Below are 27,244 nucleotides of genomic sequence, written 5' to 3' on the forward strand. Positions count from 1 at the left end.
CTTTGTGCTACCATTGTGGCGAAGTTGGACACATGTACCGCGACTGCTACTACCGACGAATAGGCCTACGCGGATTCCACCCAGATGCCCGTTTTCCACGCTATGGTGAGCGCCCGCAAGAAATTGCGGATTACTTGGAAGGTAGCCATCACGCTCCTGTATCACCGCGACGACAGTCACGGTCACCATCACCCCGTCCATCCGCATCAATGCACCACGCCCGACCCGCCTTTGGATTCCCTGGTGTCAATGGCGTGGGCCCACGCCGAGGAAACTGAAAACGGTGACCTCCGGAGGTGAGGCTGCTGTCATGCGAACCGACAAATACCCTCCGCCGCTGCCTTACGACGTGCCGTTAAAGCATGTTTCTGAAACCACCAGCAGAACATCTGCTGCCATTACCGCTTCCGTCGACTGTTATCCGGTGACTGCGCTTGTCGACGCGGGAGCTGATTACTCGGTGATGAGTGCTTCATTGGCCACCCGTCTACGAAAGGTGCTGACAACGTGGGACTGTCCTCAACTAATCACTGCTGGAGGACACCTCGTATCCCCTATAGGAATTCTAAGGTGCACCGCCAGGCTTGAGATTTGTGCATCGGCTTTTGTAGCGTCATTTCTTGTACTGCGCAATTGTTCTAGGCTGGTAATTTTGGTCTCCCCAATGCTATGTACCGCGTGTTACAGGAGGTTTTCAGAGGCATAGAATGGGAACAGTTAGGCGTGAGAGTTATTGGAGAGTACCTCAGTAACCTGCGCTTCGCCGATGGCATTGAATTGCTGAGTAATTCAGGGGATGGATTGCAACTCATGATTGCAGAGCTAGACAAGGAGAGCAGGAAGGTGGGTCTTAAATTTAATCTGCAGAAAACGAAAGTAATGTACAACAACATCAGAAGAGAACAGCGCTTCGAGATAGGCAATAGTACACTTCAAGTTGTAAAATATTATGTCTACTTAGGGTAGGTAAAAACCGCGGAGCCGAGATTTAAGTAACTAGAAAAATAAGAATGGGGTGGAGCACATTTGGCAAGCACTCTCAAATCATGACAGGTAGATTGCCACTATCCCTCAAGAGGAAGGTGTATAACAGCTGCATCTTGCTGGTACTTAGCTACGGAGCAGAAACCTGGAGACTTACAAAAAGGGTTCAGCTTAAATTGTGGACAACGCAGCGAGCAATGGGAAGAAAAACGGTGGGTGCAACCTTAAGAGACAAGAAGAGAGCACAGTGGAATTGAGAACAAACGGCCGGGGGTTAAGGATATCATAGTTGAAATCAAGAAGAGGAAATTGACATGGGCCGGGCATGTAGCGTGTAGACAGGATAACCGCTGGTCATTAAGGGTAACTAACTGGATTCCCAGAGAAGGCAAGCGGGTTAAGAGGAGACAGAAGGTTAAGTGGGCAGATGAGATTAAGAAGTTTGCGGGTGTAAATTGGCAGCAGCAAGCACAGGACCGATTTGACTGGGGGAACATGGGAGAGGTCTTTGTCCTGCAGTGGACATAGTCAGGCTGATGATGATGATGAATTTTGGGCATGGATTTTCTGCAAGAGTATAGAGTGATAAATAATCTGCGTGGTTTGTTCATCAGTTTTGCTGTTACTCAAGATTCCGACATCGAGAACGAACATCGTGGCGTGGCCTTACGTGTAGTTGATGATTGCGTCACGTTGCCACCTCGCAGTAGTATCTTCGTGCTTGTTAAGTGTCCACGGGAGCAGTAAATTACGGGCATCGCCGAAAGTAACCTTACGTTATTGCTTGATCGGGAAGTCACCATTGCTCGAAGTCTTGTTCAACTCCGAAATGGCCAGACTACGCTTTTAGTTACGAACTTCAGTGGCGAATACAGGCATTTTGCGAAACGCACAATCATAGCTTACTTGGAGGCATTGAATGATTTGGACGCCTTCCCTTTGATTAAGACGATCTCGACTGAGAGCAGCTGTGATACTGACGTAACTAGTCGCCTAAACGTCAATCGTCAGTTAGAACCTAAGAGGGCAAGGTTTCTTAGTCTCCTCTCATCCTTTAGTGACTGTTTCGCCACTACATCGAAAGTCCCGCAAACCCCTCTTATGAAGCACGGTATTATCACTGAGCTCAGCGTCCAAACCGTGCACCAACATGCTTACTGCGTGTCGCAGAAGAAGCAGGATGCCATCCGCCATCAAGTGAAACAAATGCTCGACGACGACTTAATTGAACCATCGACTAGTCCTTGGGCGTCACCAGTTCTGGTTAAAAAGAAAGATGGTTCAATATGATTCTGCGTAGACTACCACAAACTGAACAAGATAAAGAAAAAGATGTATATCCTCTTCCTCGCATTGATGACTCCTTGGATCGCCTGCGGCACGCCCGTTACTTCTCTTCCATGGATCTCCGTAGCGGGTATTGGCAGATTGAAGTAGATGAACGGGATCGAGAAAAAAACAGCGTTTATTACACCTGATGGTCTCAATGAATTTAAAGTTCTCCCTTTTGGCCTGTGCTCCGCTCCAGCCACATTACAACGAATGATGGACACATTTTTATGTGACCTGAAGTGGCAGTCTTGTTTAGTGTATTTAGACGACGTAGTCATTTTTTACGACTTTTGAACAGCACATTGAGCGGCTTGAGGTGGTTCTTTTGGCTATTCGCACTGCCGGCCTCGCTCTGAAACCAAAGAAGTGTTATTTCGCATAAGAGAAACTCAAATATCTTGGCCACATTGTCAGCAGTAGTGGTGTTCACCCCGACCCTGAGAAAGCTATGGCAGTTGCTTTGTTCCCGATACCAAGAACAAAGCATGATGTACGCCGCTTTCTGGGCCTTTGTGCTTATTAGCGCCGCTTCGTGATAAATTTTTCGAAAATCGCCGACCCTCTACAACAACTCGTCAAGGACGACGTCGTCTTCGTCTGGGGTCCGAAACAATCGGACGCTTCCCTCGACCTTCAACAACGCCTACGAACGCCGCCGATCCTTGGTCACTTCGACACCGAAGCAGACACAGAAGTACGCATTGACGCAACCTTGGCCCCGGAGCTGTTCTGGTGCAATATTAAGATGGCGTGAAACGCGTCATCGTCTACGCTAGCCGCACGTTGTCATCTGCGGAGAAGAACTACTCGACGACTGAAAAAAATGTCTGGCGGTTGTATGGGTCATAACGAAATTCAGGCCCTACTTGTACGGACGCCCCATCCGAATCGTCAGTGGCCACCATTCTCTCTGCTGGCTAGCGAATCTGAAAGATCATTCGGGCCGTATCGCAAGATGGAGCCTTTGGTTACAGGAATTCGATATAAAGATGGTTTACAAGTCTGGCCAGAAACACACTGACGCTGACTGTCTTTCCCACGCACCCGTCGACATCGCTGCAGAAGACAAGGATGAAGACTCCAGCTGCCTTCCTTTTCTCGCATCATTAAACGTGACTGAGCAGCAACACGAAGACTTGGAACTACAACCACTGATCGAACACCTTGAGGGACGTCGCCCACAACCCCCACGTCAGTTTGCGCGTGATTTGTCATCAATTTGTCTACGCCGAAACATCCTCTACAAGCGCAACTTTAATACTATAAGCGCAGCTTTCATCTCACGAAAACTGTTTACCTCCTCGTCGTTCCTGCAGCTCTCCGCTATGATATTTTGCGTGCTTGTCACGATGAGCCATCGTCAGGGCATCTTGGCTTCGCGCGTACTCGGGCACGGATCAAGGGCAAATACTACTGGCGGAAACTTACGAAAACCACCCGGCAGTACGTCAAGATATGCACAGCGGTCAGCACAGCAAAAATGCAACGACGAAACCCGCCGATCTGCTGAACCTCCTCACGCACCTTTTGAAATGGTCGGGATGGATTTACTCGGCCCATTTCCGAAGTATACGGCTGGTAACCGCTGGATTGTGGTTGTCACCGACTACTTGACCAGATACTGCGAAACACGAGCCGCCCAGCGAGCAACTGCTTCCGATGTGGCTGGCTTTTTTACCAAGAACATTGTTATTTACCACGGTGCTACCGATGTCGTCATAACGATCGCGGTAGTGCTTTTACGGCACAGTTGCTCCGGGAGATTCTGTTGCTGAGCGGCACGACGCACCGAATAGCAACTGCGTACCACCCGCAGACTAACGGGTTAACCGAACGCTTTACCAAAACGATTGCAGATATGCTTTCGATGTATGTCGCCAAGGATCAGAAGAATTGGGATGAAATCCTCTCGTATGTGACATTTGCCTACAATACGGCTCGGCAGGAAACTACCGGCTTTGCTCCTTTTCGTTTGTTTTACGGCCGCGACGTCACAAGAATGCTTGACACCATGCTCCAACCAACACTGCCATACATGATTACCCCGGACGCAGATGTATTTGATCAGCGTGCCGAAGAAGACTCCCTGCAGCTACCGGGGTCCCCACGCACGAAGGCCTTGAGGTCTAGGCCCGCGTGACATTAGGACTTCTAGTGTAACGTGAGATAGGGTGAACCCCACGCCCTGCGCGGCCGGAGGGAATCCCGCATGCTGGAACCCAATAAAGTTTATTCTCTCTCTCTCCCTGCAGCTAGCGCACTTTCGCGTTTTATCGTGGCAAAATCAAGATGCTCGCCGGTACAACACCCACCACAGAGCAGTAAATACGAACCCGGTGATCTAGTCTGGTTTTGGACTCCTATACGTCAACGTGGACGCTCAGAAAAATTATGTTGGTACTTCGGACCCTACCGAGTTCTTCATCGCCTCGGGGAAGTGAACTACGAAGTTGTCTCAGCAGACACGTCGCACCATTCTCGTAAACCACGCCCCTCGTATGTGGTTCACGTCTCCAGGATGAAGCCTTACTATTCGCGTTGACTGCAAGTCAAGAACTTGGTGATGGGGCACTTGCCTTCAGCACAATTGTACATTTCTTTCTCGTTTCTTTCTTTTCATCTCGTCTTTTTTTTTCTTCTCAATGGACACAGACGTTTCTTATTACCTTTTGTTATTTTTGGAGCCGCGGCATTCATGCGATGTTTCTTCTTTTTTTTTCTTTGGGGAGAGGGTAATGCCACGCTGTGTTGGTGGAAGAAGAGGAGAGCGTAGAAGTGAAAGGCTGCTGTGGCTGAGCTAACAGTCGTACACTTCTAGTACCTGTCTATCATTTACCCTCGCGACAATATCTTCTATGTGCACATTCATATCTCCTTGTATAATTATCTCGCACTCTACTCCTAATTGCTCAATGTCCTTTGATATACACTCCACCATTGCCTGGTTTTCCTCTCTGGCCTTTGCTCTCGTCCACAAGTACACCAAACCAAGGAGTGTCATCTGCCCAGCTACTTTCCCTCGTAACCATAAATGTTCCGTGGATCCCTGCTTGACTCTTTGCCAACCCATACTTTTATGTATCAATGCACCCATTCCGCCCCCCCCCTTTTTGCTGCCTTCTGTACTATTGCAATATTTCCATACGTAGTCCGGATTGCAAAGTGGTTGCTCCATGTCCTGAAGATGTGTCTCCACAACCCCATATACCATCAGCTCCTCCTGCATCAACTGCTCATATATATCTTCCCACTTTAACATATTCCTGCCACCCTGCATGTTAATATAGCCTGTGTCTGACTTAGCTCGGACCTTAGCTTACGTCGATTTATTCTCTCACGGACTCCGTGTGGCTTGAATATTTGTGCGCCTTTAGAACCGTCTTTGGCTACACTGTTGGCCTCAAAGATCCGGGTCCCCCTAAAAAAGCTGTGGCTTGACAACCCATCCTATTAGCGACACTCTTGCCAGTCGCACCACTGTAGTGAATACCATCCTGTGCAAAGGGGCAAGCGCCGGGCTCGTACATGTCTTGGTTCACTTTCATTATGCTGTATCCGAGTTGCCGGCTCATACCCCTGATCACACAGTTGGCATTCACTACCCTCCTTTCAATCCCACGAGACTGCCCCCATACCTCTGGAACTGTGCATATGGTCACATGCACACTCCCAGAGGCTTCTCGGAGCTTACGCATCCCATCCTCTAACTGTCTCTGAAGGCTCTGATCCTTGCCCTTCAACATCATTGTGCCCAGCATGAATAATGACGACGTTTTCGCCCTCCATGCTGTCCTCTACAACCTCCTGGGCTTTGGCCAGTGCACCCACTATGCTCTTCCCTGACCAAGCCTCCACCCTTACTCTCCCACCTTCTTTCACTGTCGTGAAGACGCCATCCCTAACCCTGGTCACGTTAGAGTCCCTCACACCTAAGACCCTTCTACGCTCCAATCGCTGGCTTCCTGTTTGGGATGGCGCCCCTGTTCGCTTCACCTGTTTCTCTCTCTGCCGTCTGTCCGGTGTTTCTGCCCTGCTCGAAGACTGCCACGCCACCGAGCTGTATGTTCTCGGAGCCTCCGTGCTGTGGCCAGACTGCCGCGCCATCGAGCTGTGTGCTCTCGGCGCCTGCGTGCTGTGGCCAGATACTGCGACCCCTTGACCTGCCATCTGGCATGTTCCTTCCCGCCTGTCGCCTGCTCCGCTACCCACGCCTTCTGTCTCACACCGCTGGCGGCCGGGGCAAAGCGCCATTAGCTCCTTTACCCGCTGTTCGAGCTCGGTCCGCCCTTCCCGTTCTTTTCGAAGGTCGCCCTTTATTTGCTCTAATACGCTGGCGGTAGCCTCCTCCCACTCACGCGACGCTTCAAGCTGTTTTTGGAGTTCTATCCTCTGCTCCCGTTCCGCCCTAAGCTCCCCCTGAAGCCCCTCGATGCCATCCTCCATGCGCTGCACAGCCGCCTTCAATGCCTCGCACAGCCTGCTCACGAAGCTCGCCTTCTGCGCGTCGGCTAAACTCAAGAATTCTGTCTCGTCCAAGTAGCACCAGCGCTTGCACTCTTCGCACTGCACCAGCTCAGTCTCGCCCGTCGTTTTCCCAGCCTCCTTAGCCATTGCCCGCCCAACCATCGGACCGAGCGCCCAACAGCCCTAAGTTCAACCCTAATCCCGCTATCCAGCCGCCGACGCTAACAACTGTTACAAGCTTTTGTGTTCTTTGAGCGCCCCAAGGAATGCTCACAGGCTACAAAACGTAACAAGGAGCTCTACTGTCCGGGTTGCTCCTTTACATTCCAGCACCGTTGGATGGATGGATTGATACGGCTGTACCCTTTAGATCGGTTGGTGGCTAACGCCACCAAGCCGTAATACTTAGTGAACCAAAAACTAGATTTTTTCCCTTTAAATAGTGAGGTTGAAGACTCGTACTTTGTAGTGAAGGGTTTAATTTTCACTCGTGCCTTGACTTTAGCCACCAATCAGATAACCTCCTTCTATTTAATTCTACCCGCTTGAAGTCTATTTTGCCCTCCCTGTCCCTAAGCCCCACTGCTTTTAAAACATCTGAGTCATCATCCCGAATTATAGGGTGAAGCCCTTTACAGAACATTATCAGGTGTAGAGAAGTTTCTTCCTCCTTTCCACACGCCCTGCATAGCGTGTGTAGATCTTCGTATTTGGATCGCTATGTCTTGGTTTGCAATACTCTCATTCTGGCCTCAAACAGTAGTGAACTACCCCGAGTATTATTATAGATCTTTTCCTTGGCTATTTCCTACTTCAAAGTTGGATAGATCTCTAGTGCGGACTTCTTAATCATGCCGATTTTCCACATATCGGTCTCAGCTTCCTTCGCCCTCTTCTTAACCGATAATTCTTTTTGGTATGCCCCCTGCTGCTCTATAAGTATTTACCCGTTAATTTTCTGGTTTGCTCCCACCATTTTGCATTCACATTCTTTATGTACAAGTAGCTGAATACCTTCCTAGCCCAACGCTCCTACTCCATTTCTCTGAATCGCTTCTCAAACTTTATCTTTCTGCTAGCTTCCCTGCCCTCAAATGATGTCCATCCCATATCACCTTGTACTCCCTGATTTGGTGTATTCCCGTGAGCTTCTAAAGCAAGCCTACCTGTTCCACGTTGCTTACTTTCTAATCTTGCTTGAACTTCTGATCTCACGCACAAGACCACATTGCCGAATGTCAAACCAGGAACCATGATCCCTTTCCATATTCCTTTCACAACGTCATACCTATTGTAATTCCGCAGTTTCCTATTTTCATGACTGCTGCATTTCTGTTACCTTTAGTCCTCACGTATAATTCGTGTTCCCTTCGGTACTCGGTCCCATTGCTTATTCATACGCCCAGATATTTGTATTTATCTGTTATCTCTAGCGTGACCTTCTGTATTCTTAGCTCACTACCATCATTATCATTAAAAATCATGACTGCTGATTTTTCCTTACTGAATCGGAAATATAACCTATCTCCCTCATTACCGCCGATGTGCATCAATCTCTGCAAACCTTCCTTGTTGTCGGCCATAAGCACTATATTGTCACGCAGCAAAGGACGACGCAGTTGTCTGTGAGGAAAACAAGGTTATTGGAGCGAACCTGTGCTCCCCTAATAACTGAAAAAATACACAGGCGGCGAAGCAGCGGCCAGCAAAACGACGGGCGCGCTAGTGAGCGTCGGCGATCGAATGACGCGGCATCGGCTGTGCGGGAATTTATATCCTTCGGCGCGAGGGTTTCTCGAATAGTCTAATTGTATCGGGAACGCCGTGGTAGCGTTTGTTAGAAACGCTGTGAAAACGGCGATAGAACAGGCCGGCGCAGCCAGGCCGAAAAAACAAAACACAAGTAAACAAACCCAATGCATGGTTCGCGGCATTACCCTCCTTCTAAGAGTGCATCGACCCGATGCTAACGTAAGGGACAGTCCACGCAAATTAAAAGTTCGTCATCGTCCGTAGAAAGGTTTTAAGCGAGCCACATGGACGACTTCGGGCCGCGTGCGTCGTCGTGATGTACGGGAGTCCCCATCGGGGATCACTTCGTACGTTAGTTCGCCAACACGTCGTAGAATCTGGTAGGGTCCGAAATAGCGTCGTAGAACTTTCTCACTGAGTCCACGTCGTTGAATGGGAGTCCAAACCCACACACAATCTCCAGGATGGTGCTCGGCGTCTCGGCGTCGGAGATTGTAGCGTCCGGCATCCACCAGTTGCTGGTCCGTTATACGAGCTCGAGCGAGCTGGCAGGCCTCCTCCGCACGTTGGAGGTATCCTTGGACGTCGGCGTTGAGGTCGTCGTCTTCTACGTGTGGAAGCATGGCGTCTAGCATCGTAGTCGGCCGTCTTCCGTAGACGAGCTCGAACGGTGTCATCTGCGTGGTTTCTTGAATAGCCGTGTTGTACGCAAACGTGACGTACGGGAGGACTTCGTCCCACGTCTTATGTTCAACGTCGACGTACATAGACAGCATATCCGCGATTGTCTTATTGAGCCGTTCCGTTAGTCCATTCGTTTGGGGGTGGTACGCCGTCGTTCTTCGGTGATCTGTGTTGCTGTAGCGTAATATTCCTTGCATGAGCTCCGCAGTGAAGGTCGTTACGCGGTCCGTGATTAGGACCTCAGGGGCTCCATGTCGCAGCACAATTTGGTTAATAAAGAACTTTGCAACTTCCTGTGCAGTTCCCCTAGGAAGAGCGGTGGTCTCTGCGTAGCGCGTCATGTAGTCTGTCGCTACGACAATCCATTTGTTCGCGGATCGGGATGTAGGGAACGGGCCCAGAAGGTCCATTCCGATCTGTTGGAAGGGCCTCGTTGGGACGGCGATCGGCTGCAGAAGTTCGGCTGGTCTCGTCGGTGGTGTTTTTCGTCGCTGGCAGTCACGGCGACTCCGGACGTAGTGGGTGACATCGGATGTAAGGCGGGGCCAGAAGTATTTCACCTTGATTTTTGTAATCGTGCGAGCTGTTCCGAGATGTCCGGAAGACGGGTCGTCGTGGCACGCTTCCAAAATTTCGTCACGAAGGTCTGCGGGGATGACAAGTACATAATTCGTTCTCGTTCCGGGGTTGAAATTCTTCACTAGGATGGAGTTTTTGAGGCTGAATGCTGGTAAGTTGCGCTTGAACGCCCTAGGCACGGCGACGTTGCGTCCTTCGAGGTAGTCAATCATGGCGCGGAGGTCAGGGTCGGCACGCTGCTGGGCGGCTAGGTCGCTCTCTGTCACGACTCCGAAGAACGCGCTGTCTTCATCGGAGTCCTGTGGTGGTGGGTCGACGGGGGCGCGGGACAGGCAGTCGGCGTCGGAGTGTTTCCTGCTGGATTTGTAGAATATTGTAACGTCAAACTCTTGCAGGCGCAAGCTCCACCGCCAAAGACGGCCAGATGGGTCCTTCAATTTGGCGAGCCAACACAGCGCATGATGGTCTGTCACAACCTTAAACGGTCTACCATAGACGTATGGGCGAAATTTTGAAATGGCCCATATGATAGCCAGGCACTCTTTCTCGGAGGCAGAGTAGTTTCTCTCCTCCTTCGACAGACCACGGCTTGCATAGGCGATTACCTTTTCGTAACCGCTTTGCTTTTGGACGAGGACGGCACCGAAACAGATATCACTGGCGTCCGTGTGCATTTCCGTTTCGGCGTTTTCATCGAAATGAGCGAGCACGGGCGGGTTTTGCAGGCGTTGTTGCAGCTCGCAGAATGCCTTTTCTTGGTCGTTTTCCCAGCTGAAAGGGGTGCTTTGTTTCGTCAGGCGCGTGATTGGCTCTGCAATGCGTGCGAAGTTTGCGACGAAGCGCCGGTAGTATGCGCACAGTCCGAGAAACCTGCGTACATCCTTCTTATCTTTCGGCCTTGGGAAGTTCGCAATGGCTGATGTTTTTGCCGGGTCAGGTAGGACTCCCGCGGCGTTCACGACTTGACCCAAGAACTTGAGTTCCTCGTACGCGAAACGGCACTTCTCAGGCTTCAGCGTTATCCCCGACGTACGAGTGGCCTCGAGTACAGATTCCAACCTTGTGAGGTGTTCGTCGAAAGTCCGGGCGAATACGACAACGTCGTCGAGGTATACGAGGCAAGTGTGCCACTTCAGGCCTGCTAGCACAGTGTCCATGACTCTCTGAAACGTTGCGGGCGCTGTGCACAGCCCAAACGGCATCACCTTGAACTCGTATAGACCGTCCGGGGTTGTAAATGCTGTCTTCTCTCGGTCTCTCTCGTCCACTTCAATTTGCCAGTAGCCAATCTTCAGATCCATTGATGAGAAGTACTTGGCGTGGCAGAGGTGGTCGAGGGCGTCGTCGATTCGTGGCAGGGAATACACGTCCTTTTTGGTGATTTTGTTTAGTCTCCGGTAGTCAACGCAGAATCTTAAAGTGCCATCTTTTTTCTTCACGAGTACAACCGGCGCAGCCCACGGACTTTTTGATGGCTGTATTATGTCGTCGCTGAGCATGTCATCAACTTGAGTCCGGATGGCTTCGCGCTCGTGTGAAGAAACGCGGTACGGTGACTGTCTGGTAGGTCGGGCTCCATCTTCGGTTATTATCCGGTGCTTCGCCAAAGGTGTCTGACGTAACTTCGAGTTCGAGGAAAAACACTCGCTGTAGCGACGGAGCAACTCCAGTAATCTGTCCCGATTTTCTTGCGACAGCGCCGGGTTCACGTCAAAAGGATGTGGCAGCCTGGAAGCATCTGCGCGTGCGCGTTCAAAGGTGGCGACCGCGATCACTTGACTCGCTTCTCGCGTTTCTTCGAGGAACGCAATTGCAGCGCCCTTGTTTAGATGCTGGTACTCCTCGGTGAAATTGGTGAAATTGGTACTCCTCGGTGAAATTGGTGACGTGGGATCTGCGTTGCTTAAACCGCGCAATGCCTCTTGCGACAGACACACCGCGGTCTAGAAGCAACCTTTGGTCAGTCTCCACGATAGCGTTGACGTCAGGAGCAGCACCTTCACAATAGACGGCGATCATCAAGCTTGCGCGGGGTGGCAGGGTGACGCGATCGTCGGCGATCCTTACAGCAGCACGGTGTCCGAGGTTCGGCTGCGGCGTCGTGGAGTGATCGGAAGAAAACGTTATCGACCTGGTCTGCAGATCAATTATTGCGCCATTGTCCGTCAAAAAGTCCATTCCGAGAATTACGTCGCGGGAGCAGTCAGGCAAAATGACGAACTCCGAAGGGTACGTAGTGCCGTCCACGGTGCCGCGCGATGTGCACATTCCACTTGGGGTCACGAGGTGGCCTCCTGCTGTGCGTATGTGTGGACCGTCCCATCTGGTCGTAACTTTCTTTAGCTTGGACGCGAATGAGCCGCTTATGACCGAGTAGTCGGCTCCCGTGTCGATGAGGGCGACTACGTCGAGGCCGTCGATGGACAACTGGACGTCGGATGCCGCTTTCCTCGAATTTCGGGTGCGTCGGGGCGTCGCATCGCGGCTTGCACGTGTTGATGGTCGGGCACTATGCGTCGTCATCGTCGTCTTCTCCGCGGCAGGCTTCGTCATTTCGGGTACGCGTCACGCAGCGTAGCTGTCGTCGTTTTCGGGGGTCTCGTCAGGGTGTCGCCGGGTCGTTGGGATGAGGGCATGTCGTGAGTCACGGTCTTGCGTCGTTGGAGGGTTTTCATTTTCTCGCCGTTGTGCAACTTCACCTCCAGAAGTTGCTGCTTTTAGTTTCCCCCTCGTGGGCTAGGGGACCTTCCACGGGCGAAGTCAGCATGCCTACGATGGTTGGGGAATTGGTACAGGTAGGGCGACGGCGAACGGTTGAAACGGGATGGTCCACGGCTGGTGTTCGACAGGTATTCTTCGATCTCAAATGGGCGCTGGCCGGCTCGCGGGCGGGGTGCGTCGACGGAGAACCCATGCAAACCCAGCCTCTTGTACGGGCAGCGGCGGTAGACGTGGTCGGCCTCTCCGCAGTGGTAGCACAGCGGACGATTATCTGGCGTTCGCCACACCTCGGTCTTCCTGGGCGCCTGGTTTCGGGTTACAGGGGGTCGGGCGGGCGACATTGGGCGGCGGTACGGCGGGGCCTCTTGATAACGGGTTGGGACGGGTCGGGGTCGACGAGCAGCAGCGGAGTAGGTCATCGCTTGTGGTTCGCAAGATGCTTTCGACGGCGTGGAATTCCCCAGTGCTTGCTGAACCTCCTCGCGGACGACGTCAGTGAGGGAGGCGACTTGGGGCTGCGGCGTTGCTGGGAACAATTTCCTCAGTTCCTCGCGAACTACGGCGCGGATGGTCTCCCGCAAGTCTTCCGTCGCCAATCCAGGGGCGTTTACCGGGTTCACCGAAAGGGTGTTGAGTGGTCTATCGTATTGCCGCGAATGCATATCCAAGGTCCTCTCGATCATCGAAGCCTCGGTGACGAACTCAGCGACGGTCTTAGGGGGGTTGCGGATGAGTCCAGCGAAGAGCTCTTGTGTAACTCCCCACATCAGAAAGCGCACCTTCTTCTCTTCTGCCATTTCGGGGTCAGCTCTCCGGAACAGCATCTTCATCTCCTCAGCGAACAGTACAGCACCTTCGTTAGGTTGTTGCATTCGCGTCTCCAACAAAAGGGCGGCTCGTTCTTTCCGCACAACCGTAGCGAACGTTTTGAGGAATTCGCTCTTAAAGACAGTCCAGTCGGTTAGGGAGCCTTCGTGGTTCTCAAACCACGTTCGCGCTGCATCCTCCAAATAGAAGAAGACATGACGAAACGTTTATTCGTCATCCCACTTGTTAAAGATGCGGATGCGCTCCAGCTTCTCCAGCCACTCTTCCGGGTCTTCACCAGGAGATCCTCGGAATGATGGGGGCTCATGAGGTTGTTGCAGAACGACGGGAGGGTTGGTAGCGCTGGTCATGGTACCTGCGTTGATCATCGTGGTTTTTACGTCTTCTTTCCTTTTTTTATCCGGGAGCAGTCCAAACTCTGGCTGAAGGCCTTGCTGTCGGCGGCTGACACGAGTTGGGCGTGCTTGTCGGCTTGGCAATGGCTTAGGGTTCATGTACCCCGCACCTTCACCAAATGTCACGCAGCAAAGGACGACGCAGTTGTCTATGAGGAAAATAAGTTTATTGGAGCGAACCTGTGCTCCCCTAATAACTGAAAAAATACACAGGCGGCGAAGCAGCGGCCAGCAAAACGACGGGCACGCTAGTGAGCGTCGGCGATCGAATGACGCGGCATCGGCTGTGCGGGAATTTATATCCCTCGGCGCGAGGGTTTCTCGAATAGTCGAATTGTATCAGGAACGCCGTGATAGCGTTTGTTAGAAACGCTGAGAAAACAGCGATAGCACAGGCCGGCGCAGCCAGGCCGAAAAAACAAAACACAAATAAACAAACCCAATACACGGTTCGCGGCAATATCATCTGCGTGCGTTAATGCTGGTAGTGCCTGATCAATGAGTTTTCCTTGTTTGACGAAAGAGAGGTTGAAGCCAAGTCCACTTCCCTCTAATTTGGCCACTAATACTTGTAGGTATATCAGGAACAACAAGGGTGACAGAGGACACCCGTGCCTAAGCCCCGGTTTCACTTCTGTGGTCTTAGATACCTGTTGTGATGAGTGAAGAAAACGATGACGACGGAAGTACGGGGCAAGGCGCGTGAGATTTTGAGCCAACTGTGCGCGTGAGGTCAGCCAATCAGCTGATGACCTGTGGTGGCCCATAGAGGTGGCGTGCCACGATTGGGCCACGTGTGACCATTACGTGGCGGTAAGCTTTGTGGCTGGGGACGAGCCGGAGCAGCGGCCGACGGGAGACAGCGGGCCGAAGCGTCGGACGCAGGCGATCCAGGTTCCGGCCGGGGAACGCGGCTGTACACGCTGCTGCCGTCCAACTACCAGCTGTTCCTTTTCTGCTATTTCGATGCACTGCGTCAGTGAGAACAGATTGTCTTCCAACCTCCTGTGTTTCCGAAACCAATTCTGCAGTTCCCCCAGCACCGCCTCATCCTCTACCCATGCCTGCAGTCTTTCCTGTATAATCTGCATCGCCAGCCTGTAGACAACTGATGTCACTGTTATAGGACGGTAGTTGTTTATGTCAGCTTTGTCCCCCTTTATAGATCATGCTCATCCTGCTAAGTTTCCATCCGTCGGGGACTTCACCATCGATTATCGTTCTGCTCACTGCCTCTCTCAAAGTCTGTTTAGACTTCAGACCCAAAGTCTTTATCAGCATAATTGGAATGCCATCTGGGCCTGTTGATGTACTACTTGGAACCCTCTTCTCTGCCCTTTCCCACTCTCGTTGTGGAAATGGAGCCATTGCTACACTTGATCCATCCTTGTCTATTGTGGTGCATAAGGCGATTCTTTGTTAAAAATTTTATGTCACCCTTGTTCTTATATATTCAATTGCTTCGTCCCCTTCTAGCCTGGCATCTTGAGGTGTAGTTATAAACCTCTGCTATAGGCTTGTTTCATTTCTTAGGGAGTTTATATGGTTCCAAAATTTCGCAGCTGCCTTTCTGTCCTTTTTATGTACTTCTGCCAGCCACTGAGCACCCTTTCTTCTAATCTTTTCATTGATCAGGAGGGATGCTTCCCTTCGAGAGGTTAGAAAGATGTCCCATTTTCTTTCAACATCATCTGTCGTTTCACCCCGCTGCTTAGCACGTCTGTGTTCCATAGAGGCTTCCTGACGTTTTGCTATGGCTCTCTTAACTTCCTCATACCACCAATTCTTGGGCTTGTGTCTTCTTTTCCGGGGTGACTTGTCACATGCCTTGGCAAGCTCTAGCTCAAACAGTCTAATTAGATTCGTGTATGTCCACACTGTTTTATTATCCTCAGTGATTACTTCCTCAATTTGTTTAGTAGCAATTGCTATTTGCCTTTCTGAATGAAAATTTTCCTGTAGTTGCTCATCTTGTCTCCTTCTCACTTTCACTGCTCTTCCAAAACTTAGCTTGATACGTTTGTGATCAATACCCAGACTTCTGGAGCCACCTTCATCTATGTGCATTCTCCTGAGCTTATCATACATCCTATGTGACATCAGTGCGTAATCTATTGTCGACTGCAGCCTTCCTACCTCCCATGTTATTTGCCCTTCACACTTCTCGATACTGTTGCAAATGATCCAATCAAGCCATTCACACATATCCTTGATCATTTTGCCTGTCGGGTCGGTATACCCATCTATATCTTCTATGTGTGCATTCATATCTCCCAGTGCAATTATCTCGCACTCTTCTCCTAACTCCTGAATGTCCTTTGATATACTTTCTACCATCGCCTGGTTATCCTCTCTGGCCTTTGCTTCCGTTCACAAGTACACGAAACCAAGGAGGGTCATTCGCCCTGCCACTTTCCCTATTAGCTGTCAATGCTCCTTGCACTCCTGCTTGACCCTTGACCAGTCGGTACTTTTATGAATGAATGCCCCAATACCACCCCCCTTTCTGCTGCCTTCTGTTCTAATACAATATTCCCACGCGTAGTCCGCATTGTTAGGACATTGTTCCATGTCCCTGAGATGTGTTTCTACAAAACCGTATACCATCGGCCTCTCCTCCCTTAGCTGTTCTTCTACCTCTTCCCACTTCAGCCTGTTCCTACCACCCGGCATGTTAATATGCCCTCCCAGACAACACAAAAACAACCTTAGGACGGCCTCAGTGTGCCTCCGTGAGGACAATATGACGCCCTCAGAATGTCCTCTTATGGTACTAATCCTGTCCCTTTGTCCATACACATAACAACCTCAGCACATCCTCAAAACAGCACTTCAGGACTTTCTCAGTATCTTTTCAGAACAACGATTGCGTGGCCGGTTCGGTACTGTGGGCAGTGATACTATTTAGGATTTACTTCTGTTCATGATATTTCCATACGTCAAAAGAAAAACACCTGCGAGGTCTCGTGTATATATACTGTATCAATCGAGAGAGGTGACAAAACAAGCAAAGCTTGTTGACTGAAATTTATTTAACAGTAATTAATCACAACTGACCGCTTTGTCAGGCATTCGAGTCTACATATAGTTTGAGAAAAGAAAAGCAATATCGAGGCAGTCAACACAGCCCAATCAACCACGTTTGTAACCTTACTCAAAAGTTTGACACAGTGTCCTCATCACCACGTGTATCATGCCCAATGCACTCACTAGTGTTAGAGACTCTGCTATGACAGCCTACCAGTGCACTCTACATGGGCTTTGACTTGACTTGCCCGAGGTCGGGCCATGTGTCAGATGCAGAAGTCGATCATTTCACGTTGGAACCAGGCTGCTTCGAAGCACAATTGATCGCGATTCGCTGGTGTTCCAGGCTGCTTAGTACCACACCTTGCCGCGGTCGGCTGGTGACAATACATCCAAGATCAGTCTGAACGTTGAGCAGCCCAGTGCACCCATCAACACGGCAATTCGTCTCCTGTCATCACCTACGACTTAAACTCTCACACATATCTCACTTTCAACCATGCACACAAACAAAAAGGACACGAACCTTCACTAGTACTTAGAAGTGTGGCAGCTTGGGCTAGTTGGTATGGCATGATGATAGTTATAGCGCGAGAACAAAACGACGACACAGAGACAAGAAGGACACGAAAGACACGAGCGCTAACTTCCAACTGAGTTTATTGTGCAGAGCACGAAAATATATAGAGGACACAGTGACCATGGCACAAGAGCAGAACATGAGTAAGAAAACCAAAAACGAACAGCACAAATACAAAGGCACTGAAAAACAGCAAAGGAAAGCCTAGAAGAAACCGAACCAGAAAGGTAAAGCTACCTGCCCGCACCGAATCCTTCGAGGAACCTGCGTTCCTTCTCGGACTAAGCCACGGAGGGCTTGCTAATCCAAGGCACCTGTTCGCGTTACCTGCCCGCACCGAATCCTTCGAGGAACCTGCGCTCCTTCTCGGACAAGGCCACGGAGGGCTTGCTAACACAAGGCACCTGTTCGCGTGCCATCTGCGCAGCCTCGACAATGACCCGGGTGCTTACATCTCTGTGTTTGTACAACGTCGCTGTTTCCTCGAAGAGGGGAACACACTTGCACTCAGTGCAGTGCTGGGCAAGAAAACCATCTTTCCCGTTTTTAGCATTGTTCGCGTGCTCTCTAAGCCGATCGTTCAGACACCTTCCGGTCGTTCCGACATAACAAGCACCGCATGAAAGGGGGGTCCTATAGACGACTTCCCGGGAGCAGGCTGCATACCTGTTTCGATGTTGAACTCTGCAATCTGTTGATGATTTTGTTTTCAGGGGGTTGGTAGATTTGGTGAGGCTGATTAATTTGAACGGTGCTGAGAACAGGACGCGAACTCCAACACGTTTTCCGATTTTTTTGAGCCTATGTGATATCTGGTGTATGTAAGGAATCACGGCTATCCTTTCAAGTTCTGTATCCGTGTTGATCAGATTCTGTCGCGTCCTCTGCTCCGCCTTCATAGTCCGCAGGATCGTCTCCGCAACAGACGCGATAAACGCCTCGGGGAAGCCTGAAGCCTTAAGGCGGGAAACTTGCGCTTTGAAGCTCGCAGAGATATTGTGGGCGCAAGACCTATTTAAAGCATTCTCAAGGCAGGTTCGTGCTATGCCTCGCTTAACTATCTTACTGTGAGCAGAAGAAAAGGGGAGTAGAGGTTTCTGCGCACGTGGTTCATAACACCAACAGATGTGCTGTGGGCTAAAACCAGATTTAAATCCAAGAAGCGTAATTTGTCATTATCGGGCATTTCATGTGTCACAACAAGAGGCTGCAAACAATTTTCGAACACGCCTATAGTTTGAGTGGCCAACGAGTGAAACATAGAAGACTTACAATTTAGAATAACCAAGAAATCATCCACGTATCTAAAAATTTTGACGACATGCGAGCCTTCTAACAACAAGAGGCTGCAAACAATTTTCGAACACGCCTATAGTTTGAGTGGCCAACGAGTGAAACATAGAAGACTTACAATTTAGAATAACCAAGAAATCATCCACGTATCTAAAAATTTTGACGACATGCGAGCCTTCTAACTTTTCCTGCAGTGTTTTGCCCATTTTTGCCAATAGAAGATCACTGAGTAGAGGTGCTATGCATGAACCAATTGAAACACCCTTTTTCTGCAGATAAATGCGATCATTCCATTGAACGAATGTAGACGTAAGATACAGCAAAACCAGGTCAAGAAAATTCCGCGAACTAATGCCAGTTTTTAATTGGAAGTTCAATTCCCCGAAAATTTCTATGTTATCGCTTATACATTCTAGTACCTCATCGTGAGGCAGCGAGTAGTATAGGTCCTTTATGTCAATTGAAAAACCGAAAAGATTAGATTGATTTGACTGTTTGAAAAATTCTATCAGAGCCTGCGAGTTTTTGATCACAAATGGGTCGTCAATCTTTAGACACTTAAGATGGGTCTGAATAAACAAGCCGAGTTGCTTTTGCCACGTACCACTTTCTGTCACAATGACACGGAAAGGCATGTCAACCTTATGTGTTTTGGCAGAAAAAACATGCTGAGCCCATTTTTGTCACTTTTGCTAATGTGCTGTGCTAACTGTTTTAACTCTAGTTTACGACATATTTCCCTGGCCTGCGTTTTTACCCTATCTAGACGAATGTCGGTACAAAATTTGAAAACAGATTCGATAGCTGTGACCGCCTTTTCCAGGTACAAGCTATTAGGAAGAACGGCGAAACCACCCTCCGTGAAAGGATAGCCGTGATTCCTTACATACACCAGATATCACATAGGCTCAAAAAAATCGGAAAACGTGTTGGAGTTCGCGTCCTGTTCTCAGCACCGTTCAAATTAATCAGCCTCACCAAATCTACCAACCCCCTGAAAACAAAATCATCAACAGATTGCAGAGTTCAACATCGAAACAGGTATGCAGCCTGCTCCCGGGAAGTCGTCTATAGGACCCCCCTTTCATGCGGTGCTTGTTATGTCGGAACGACCGGAAGGTGTCTGAACGATCGGCTTAGAGAGCACGCGAACAATGTTAAAAACGGGAAAGATGGTTTTCTTGCCCAGCACTGCACTGAGTGCAAGTGTGTTCCCCTCTTCGAGGAAACAGCGACGTTGTACAAACACAGAGATGTAAGCACCCGGGTCATTGTCGAGGCTGCGCAGATGGCACGCGAACAGGTGCCTTGTGTTAGCAATCCCTCCGTGGCCTTGTCCGAGAAGGAGCGCAGGTTCCTCGAAGGATTCGGTGCGGGCAGGTAACGCGAACAGGTGCCTTGGATTAGCAAGCCCTCCGTGGCTTAGTCCGAGAAGGAACGCAGGTTCCTCGAAGGATTCGGTGCGGGCAGGTAGCTTTACCTTTCTGGTTCGGTTTCTTCTAGGCTTTCCTTTGCTGTTTTTCAGTGCCTTTGTATTTGTGCTGTTTGTTTTTGGTTTTCTTACTCATGTTCTGCTCTTGTGCCATGGTCACTGTCTCCTCTATATATTTTCGTGCTCTGCGCAATAAACTCAGTTGGAAGTTAGCGCTCGTATCTTTCGTGTCCTTCTTGTCTCTGTGTCGCCGTTTTGTTCTCGCGCTATAACTATCATCTTCACTAGTACACAGCATTTTTCCTGACAGAGCCCATTTCGACAGTCAGTTGGCTTGGAATGGCTTGGCTACTTGACTATTCAGAATGATCAGTGGTTGTCAGCTGCTTGTTTGTTATTACTTGGTACAGCGGCGTATAATGACTAATTTAAGGCTGTGGCTTTAAGAACACAGTGTTTCAGATTGAACATTTTGCAATACCAGGTTCAATACCCAAGACGATTAATTACGCTAGTCTCATCAAACGGAACGCATAATTTCAAATTTTTTGGCCAAAAAAAAAAAGAAACAAACGAGGCGAAAATATATATTATCTTTATGACTGTATGAAACGACCGCGCGGAGAAAGTTTTTACATATGAAATGCATCTACTTGGTGCGCAAAAGTTTTGGGGAATCATATCTAAATGCTCAGTGGAATATTTTTGTCATCCCCAAAAGATCCTTGACAGGACCTTTTATGGACCAATTGTTGTCCTCAGAAAGCACTCGAAAAGACGTTTCCGGGTCAAACCAGCTTGTGTCGTCCTCAGTAAGTACTGAGGTCAATGAGAACTGTGCGAAGACGATTGTACCATATGAGGACGACCTCAGGACATCGAGTGTTGTCTGGGCTATGTCTGAATTTGCTCGGCGCTCGTGGCTACGTCTATTTCTGTCCCGGACTCTACCTATCTTAGATACTGGTGCACTTTGGAATCGTATCTGTCCATACCACCTGTCAAAAAGTCTCCCTGGTTGTTTTCCTCGTTATTAGCTATCCTGCACCCCGAAGGACCCACTTGCCCCCCAAAGAAGCTACTGCACGTCCTGCAGGTCGCCAACCCACCTCATGACCTAGCCGCCCATCGAAGTGAATTCTGTCTCGTTGAAAACCACCCCACCGATGCACCTCTCTGTTTATTTCCACCACCTCAAAGCCTTTCTCTCGACTCATCCGCCATATCTCTTGGTTTGCGTTGACAACCGCTCTTTGCAGGTCGCTATCACGCACCGGTACCTCCGGTATCGTGCATATCGCTACCTGTACCTGAGGAGAACTGATAAATAAACAACTGCGCGCGCCCCTACGTGGCTCCTCCTCCGACGCTTCAGTGCGCTCCGTAGGCGCCATTTGCTGCTCAATACACTTTACTATTCTAGCCAGCTCGGCTTGCAGTTTTTTGTTATGATTGATCGAAAGTTTGCCTTACGACATGCAAAGTTAAAGTGTGCTTATTTGATTATGAAGTGCCCGAATATTGATACTATGAGCTAGAATATTCCAGTTTATTATATGTAATACCTAAATGCTCTCGAATGCTGATGACAAGGCTCGTGTAATGAGATATAGGTCCAGAACAGCAATTGGTAAGTTGTTTCAGAGTCCTCATCACATCGTTTTCTTTGGAAACATGAAAAGGTACATTAGGGACGGATTGTACGAAAAATGATAATGGAATAGCCAAAATGAAAATGCAACTGTTAATAAAATTCAAATGCGGATGGCTATATTTGACTGCAAATATTTTTGATAATTTTTGTTTTTGGCTACAATCGGTTGTACTACAGTTGCTCTATCTTTTGACTACGCCGCCTCGTCCGACCTGGCAACACTGGCACACCACTGCACTTTATTGTAATCATTATAACCGTACCTAGGCGGTTAAAGTAATATTCGCTTTATTTAAACCTCCTTGAATCGTACTGCTTTAGTGCCATTTTACCTTGCCCTTTGTTCGCCGTTTGAAAAAGTATCACGAATGCACTATCCTCATATGCGGGTCACGTTTGCGACTGCCTTTTTTACAGTGTAACGCTCATTCGAAAGCCTCGGTCTTCTCCGGCGCGGTAACTGTGGGCGCCAAGCTAAGAGCGGCCACCTGGCACGACCTACTTCCAAAGAGCGTCAAAGCGGGCTCATCGCGTCGTCCCTTCTCCGGCGGCACAACAACGGCGAGCATGGACAACGAAGCGGCGAGCGAGGCGAAGCGACCGCGGCTCGAGGACGGGGACAGCAGTCCGGCTGCGGTGGACGACGCCAAGCGCGGATTCGTGAGTTGCGCCGCTTGTAAGCCTGTCTGTGCGAGTGTGTGAACGCCACTCTCGGCGATGCAGCGCGTCCAGGCAACCGGCTCTGCTGGCACGCTGCTCTTCTCCGGGGGCACCAACTGGGACACCATCGGCCGCAGACCCAAAGACAAGCAGAAGGCCGGTGAGTACCGAGGTCTTCCATTGTATTTTGACGCGCCCCGGTCCGCTTCTGCTGCTCCAAGGGCGGGATCATCGCTGCTGAAGAGTTCCGTCCGTGATGCTGCTTATGCTTTGACATTTATGTCAATTTCTACAGAGCTCTGCGTGTGTGTTTTAACAATGGTTTAAATTTCTTCCGGCAAATGCACCTCGCTGGCTGGTCAAGTCGGGTGATCTCGCCACACAGTTGTGTCATTGGACGTCACTAGTGCCGGCAGGAAGAACGCTTAACCATAATGTTGAATATTGAACATCTTCAGTTTGGGCGAAGAAAAGAAAAAAAAAAATCAGCGGGTCCCACGTTTTGTGGTAGTCTGTGTCATGCGATGCAGGGGGCCAGTGTCTGTCCTGCATTTGTTGGCTTTGATCGAAGTGTTACGAGGTAAGTGTCAAGTAGTTCTGTGCACATTGTGGGCTAAGCAGGAACGGCAACTGTGCTAGGTGGTTCACAGACTAACGTATCATCAGCCCTCACGTTAGAGCACAGACTTTAGTATTGTCAAAACTAAATGCACTTTACAGTGCAATGATGTGAATACCATATGTGAATTTCATTAGCGTATTCCTCCAAGGTCAATCAATGCTTGTCGATAACCTTGTCGGTAAACTTCGCTAAGAAATGCTTCGCATTTTAGAAAGCGTGAGCATGCATAAATAACCAGTTCCTTCATAGATCGTTCAAATTATACAACACCACAGATGCAATCTTAACTAGCAGTGTTACAAAAGATGACCGAACATTACCGTACAGGGACACAGCCATAAGCAAAATATTTTGCACAAACATCAATTGAGTAATATAAAACTAACGGCACAATGCTAAGGAATTATGTCGTAGAGACCCACAAAATACAGAAGATTTGTATATGCGTGCGTCTTTAATGCAGTGCAAGGTTATTTTCAAATTGATGTGCACTGGTGCTTTCTTGCGTTAGTAGTGGCAATTCATTCCATTCTGTAATGGTATGGAAAACGCAGGTGGCACGTCAAGCAGAACGGCATTCACAGTTTCGGGGTAAAATTGTGTGGCTTAGAATAAGGTTTTGTTTGGTGTTAGGCAAGCAGTTGCATGGGCTTACTTAGGTAGGACACGTGGTCGTGGCTGTTTTGCACAAAGCAGTCACAATGATGATGTTGGTGCGCAACCAGCAGGCCAATGAACATGAACAGTCGTTCAGAGACAAGTTGGTGTCGTTCCAGAACTTACCCGCCCATTGCAGCTCTTACAGAAACAGTGAACCTCAGCTTGAGAAAATCAAAATCCTAAGCAGAAGCGGACCGATTAGCTCGAAAACTATCCGAAGAACTTTGTTCACACAGTAAAGTGACATGTGTCAGCACCACGTTCATGTCCTTGCGTGCCACTGAGTGTTAGATACTAAACAAAAAGTGATAGCTTGCACAAATTCCTCTCTCTGCAACTGTTCTCTTATGATTGTGCATGCGTTTGTTGCTATAAAATGCAATGTGTGGGATTTCCGTTAGGACAGTTGTAGTCAGCTCCTGTTCTGTCACGGTCTTCCCTGTTTTTGACCTAGTATTTTGTAACGTTGCAATTTTTCAAGCAAGTGTGTGTCTAAGTTTCACCAACTAGCCCACCCGCAATGTGTGTTCAGGTGGTTCACAGGAGCGCAACCTGTGGGGCCCCCACCGGCTGGCCTGGCCACACCGCGTGAAAGCAGTCTTCTCGGGCTGCTCGGCTTGCCACACCGTGCTACTCACCGAGCAGGGACAGGCCTACACCTGGGGTAACTACTCAACCTAACCATTTTTTTAACAAAGGTGCCATTGTCGTAGGTGTAGGACCATCTCTCTCTCTCTTTTTTTTTACATTGCTTGTGGTGTGGCACTAACATAAAGGGCTCAGACTAATTCTTCTGAAGCCTAAAAATTTTCGTAGGGTCTGGACTAAAAAAAAAAAAAACAATTAACAGTGCAACTGTCAACTTCAAGTTTAGGGTTAACAAAAGTGAATATAAAACAAAAAAGAGCATCTACTGCTTAATGCATGTTTGTAAAATCAGGTTTTAATCACTATGGCAGGGAAACTCTTTATACAGTGATGCTACCACTGCGCCGATTGCGCCAAGGTGCCCTGGCTGCTACATCATGTGCTACATTTCCTCAAAATTTGGCGAGTCTGCACCAAAGCAGCGTCGAAGGCCATTTCCAGATTTTCGAAAACAAAACTATCTACTTGATTTTTGGAAACAAAGATATCTACTTGCGTTTCCTCTACTCAAAACGAAGTCGCGATGTACCCTGCGTACGCCATGATCCGAGCCAAACTAAACTGAGCAAAAGGTCGCTGTTGCAATCAGGTCATTGTCCGATTTCACGCACTACCTAGGGACCACTGAATCATCCGGAAAGATGAGTTTAGGAGTTCTTTGTCTCACTGAAGCGTTCAGATAACTACAGCTAAGGCCGAAATAGTTTCAGCGCCCTCCAAGACTTATCAGGCATTTTAGTGCACGGCCAGGCTCTCGTAAATAGATTTGAGACTTTCCGCAAACCCCTTAACCATGGGCCAACCACAAGCTTCAAATTCGCGTCTCGTGAAGAGTGCTGCCTATACCAGCAAAGCGTGGAATAAAACTCGGGCTGTGGCACATTGAGCATTTGGAAACGTAGTAAAAACATGCAGTGTGCTTACAAGTGCACTAGGCAGTTAACCAAAAATGCTTATCGTAAAGGGATGTTAGCTATTAAACTGTACTGGCGCATTCCCTGCGTTGCCCCCATCCCGCTTCTGTCCGACTCCAGTGCTTATCAGTATAGACACCACCGCACTGCGCTGTGATAGTGGCCCCTTTTGATTTCCAGTCTGCTTCTCTCCAATGGGCGCAAGACCCACCACTGGAGGAGCACGCGCTGCAATCGCGGTGACGTGCAGAGGTGGATTGCGTGATCTCGCCTCGCTCTGGCAAAGGAAAGCTGCCAGTTGGATGCGCTGTTTTCAACTGCAACTTCGCGGTGTTTTAACTTTCGAACAGCGTTGTTTTGCTCCCACTTCCTGTGTGCGGACTTGTACAGACTACACAATCTGTAAAGTTGCATTGAACGTTATCGGCGCCACACCACAGCTCGCTACGTACGCGATGCCACTGTCACGACCCCTGACAGTGCCACTTTCACCTCTCTCTATGTTGTCGTGGTTATTAATTCAAGCCCATGGGGTTAAAATGAACAGCGACCCCGATTGTTCACATAAAAGCAGAACGTTTCAGTTACCGTACGGAAACCTGGCTCACAAAAGAAATGATTGTGCAAACAGTGTGATTATGTGTATTTTAAAATACGATGCACGTGCGTACATGTGGGGGGAATTGCCGCCATTACATTTAAGAACGTGCGCCAAAACCTTCTTTCTTACATCGCACATGTGCCGCTCTAGTCTGCTAAAGCTACTTCTCTATCGAAGGTATACCTTTTACCACAGTCAGCACCACACCCCACTCTCCTCTTCAGGTGTCTGTTCCCATGTGTGTACCCTACCACATGGGTTTCCGTCCACCTGTGGCGTAGCCAAAGGGTAGCACACAAAGCCCCCCCCCCCCCCCCCCCCCCCCCCAAATTTTTTCGCATGGCATATAGCGCACAAAATAAGCCAACCGCATCTGCCTGCCCTCCAATTCTAATCAACGTAGAGACCCCTCTGGAGAAAGTTTCTGCCTATGCCCCTTACGCAACTTCAGCTCACATTGTTCCTTGCTTATATGTCTGTAAAATGGGCCCACAGCCACTGTTACCTCTTCTCAATGTTGTTTTGATCTACAGGCGTAAACGCGGTCAGCTTCGAAAACTGATTCATCTTCTGAGAGCTACCGTGAACTCTCACACAGCTTATAAATGAAGCTGAAAAAACACTGGACGCTGGCATTTTTACTGAAACATGAAATTGCCGTTTAGATCACGGCACACAAGACGAACCTCGAAGCATGCTCATTTAAGGGCGCAAAATAATACGGCTGGCGCAAAGCGCCTTTGCTATAGTAATCAAGCCCGGTCTGGATCGATTTTTTTTTTTACCATTCAGCTCTTCGCAGAAGCTGTGGAACTGAGCCAGTCATTCATAATTTTCACCTATGTGTGGCTCGATGGTGATCAAATGTGCACTTGTGACAACCGTACAAAACTTTTGCAATAAATATTTGGATCGTGTTGCAAATAAATTTTTTCTCATGTGAAATTTTACGTAGTTACAACTCTGAATGAGGCACGTGCGTGTGGCTGTAAGAATGCTGTGTTGCTTCCCACAAAGCGTGGTATCCGCTTGCGCTGTGTTTCATAAGGCAATGTGTGCTCAACAAAAATGCAAATTTACGCATGCTGGTCGGTTTGAACTGCAGCTTGTCTTTAGATGCAAGCCTACAATGAAGGAAGTAGCGTGGTTGCACGCATTTATTTCACTGAAAATAAGTCTATTAGCCGCAAGCACGCGTTAATACCCATTTGATGCTTCAATGGGCTTTTTTCAAGCACACTATCGCCGCCGACGGGCGTGCGAACGCTTTTGGGAAAAATTAGTACGCCGCAGCAGTTGCCGTGACGAGCGCACATGCCTCATGCTTCAACTTTTCGTTTGCACCGTGCCAGAGCTTCTCAGATCAAGTGAACTTGGCAAGGTTTGATATACTACTGCGTGATTCACTCACAAG

At 49.1% G+C, this 27,244-nt stretch overlaps 1 protein-coding gene and 1 long non-coding RNA gene across 2 annotated transcripts in view; one reads left to right on the plus strand and one right to left on the minus strand.

Moving 5' to 3' along the window:
- The window catches only part of LOC142804260 (uncharacterized), a 376,481-nt gene that overhangs the window by 264,017 nt on the left and 85,220 nt on the right, over window positions 1-27,244 (minus strand). The window lies entirely within an intron of this gene.
- The window catches only part of LOC119168072 (protein RCC2), a 103,607-nt gene continuing 98,302 nt past the window's right edge, over window positions 21,940-27,244 (plus strand). Inside the window, exons 1-3 of the mRNA XM_037419504.2 lie at window positions 21,940-22,385; window positions 22,449-22,545; window positions 24,200-24,331. Of these exons, the coding sequence (XP_037275401.1) occupies window positions 22,293-22,385; window positions 22,449-22,545; window positions 24,200-24,331 (322 nt within the window). The 5' untranslated portion in view covers window positions 21,940-22,292. The remainder of the gene's footprint in view (window positions 22,386-22,448; window positions 22,546-24,199; window positions 24,332-27,244) is intronic.

This window comes from Rhipicephalus microplus, chromosome 3 (genome assembly GCF_043290135.1).
Source record: "Rhipicephalus microplus isolate Deutch F79 chromosome 3, USDA_Rmic, whole genome shotgun sequence".
In the NCBI taxonomy this organism is placed as follows: domain Eukaryota; kingdom Metazoa; phylum Arthropoda; class Arachnida; order Ixodida; family Ixodidae; genus Rhipicephalus; species Rhipicephalus microplus.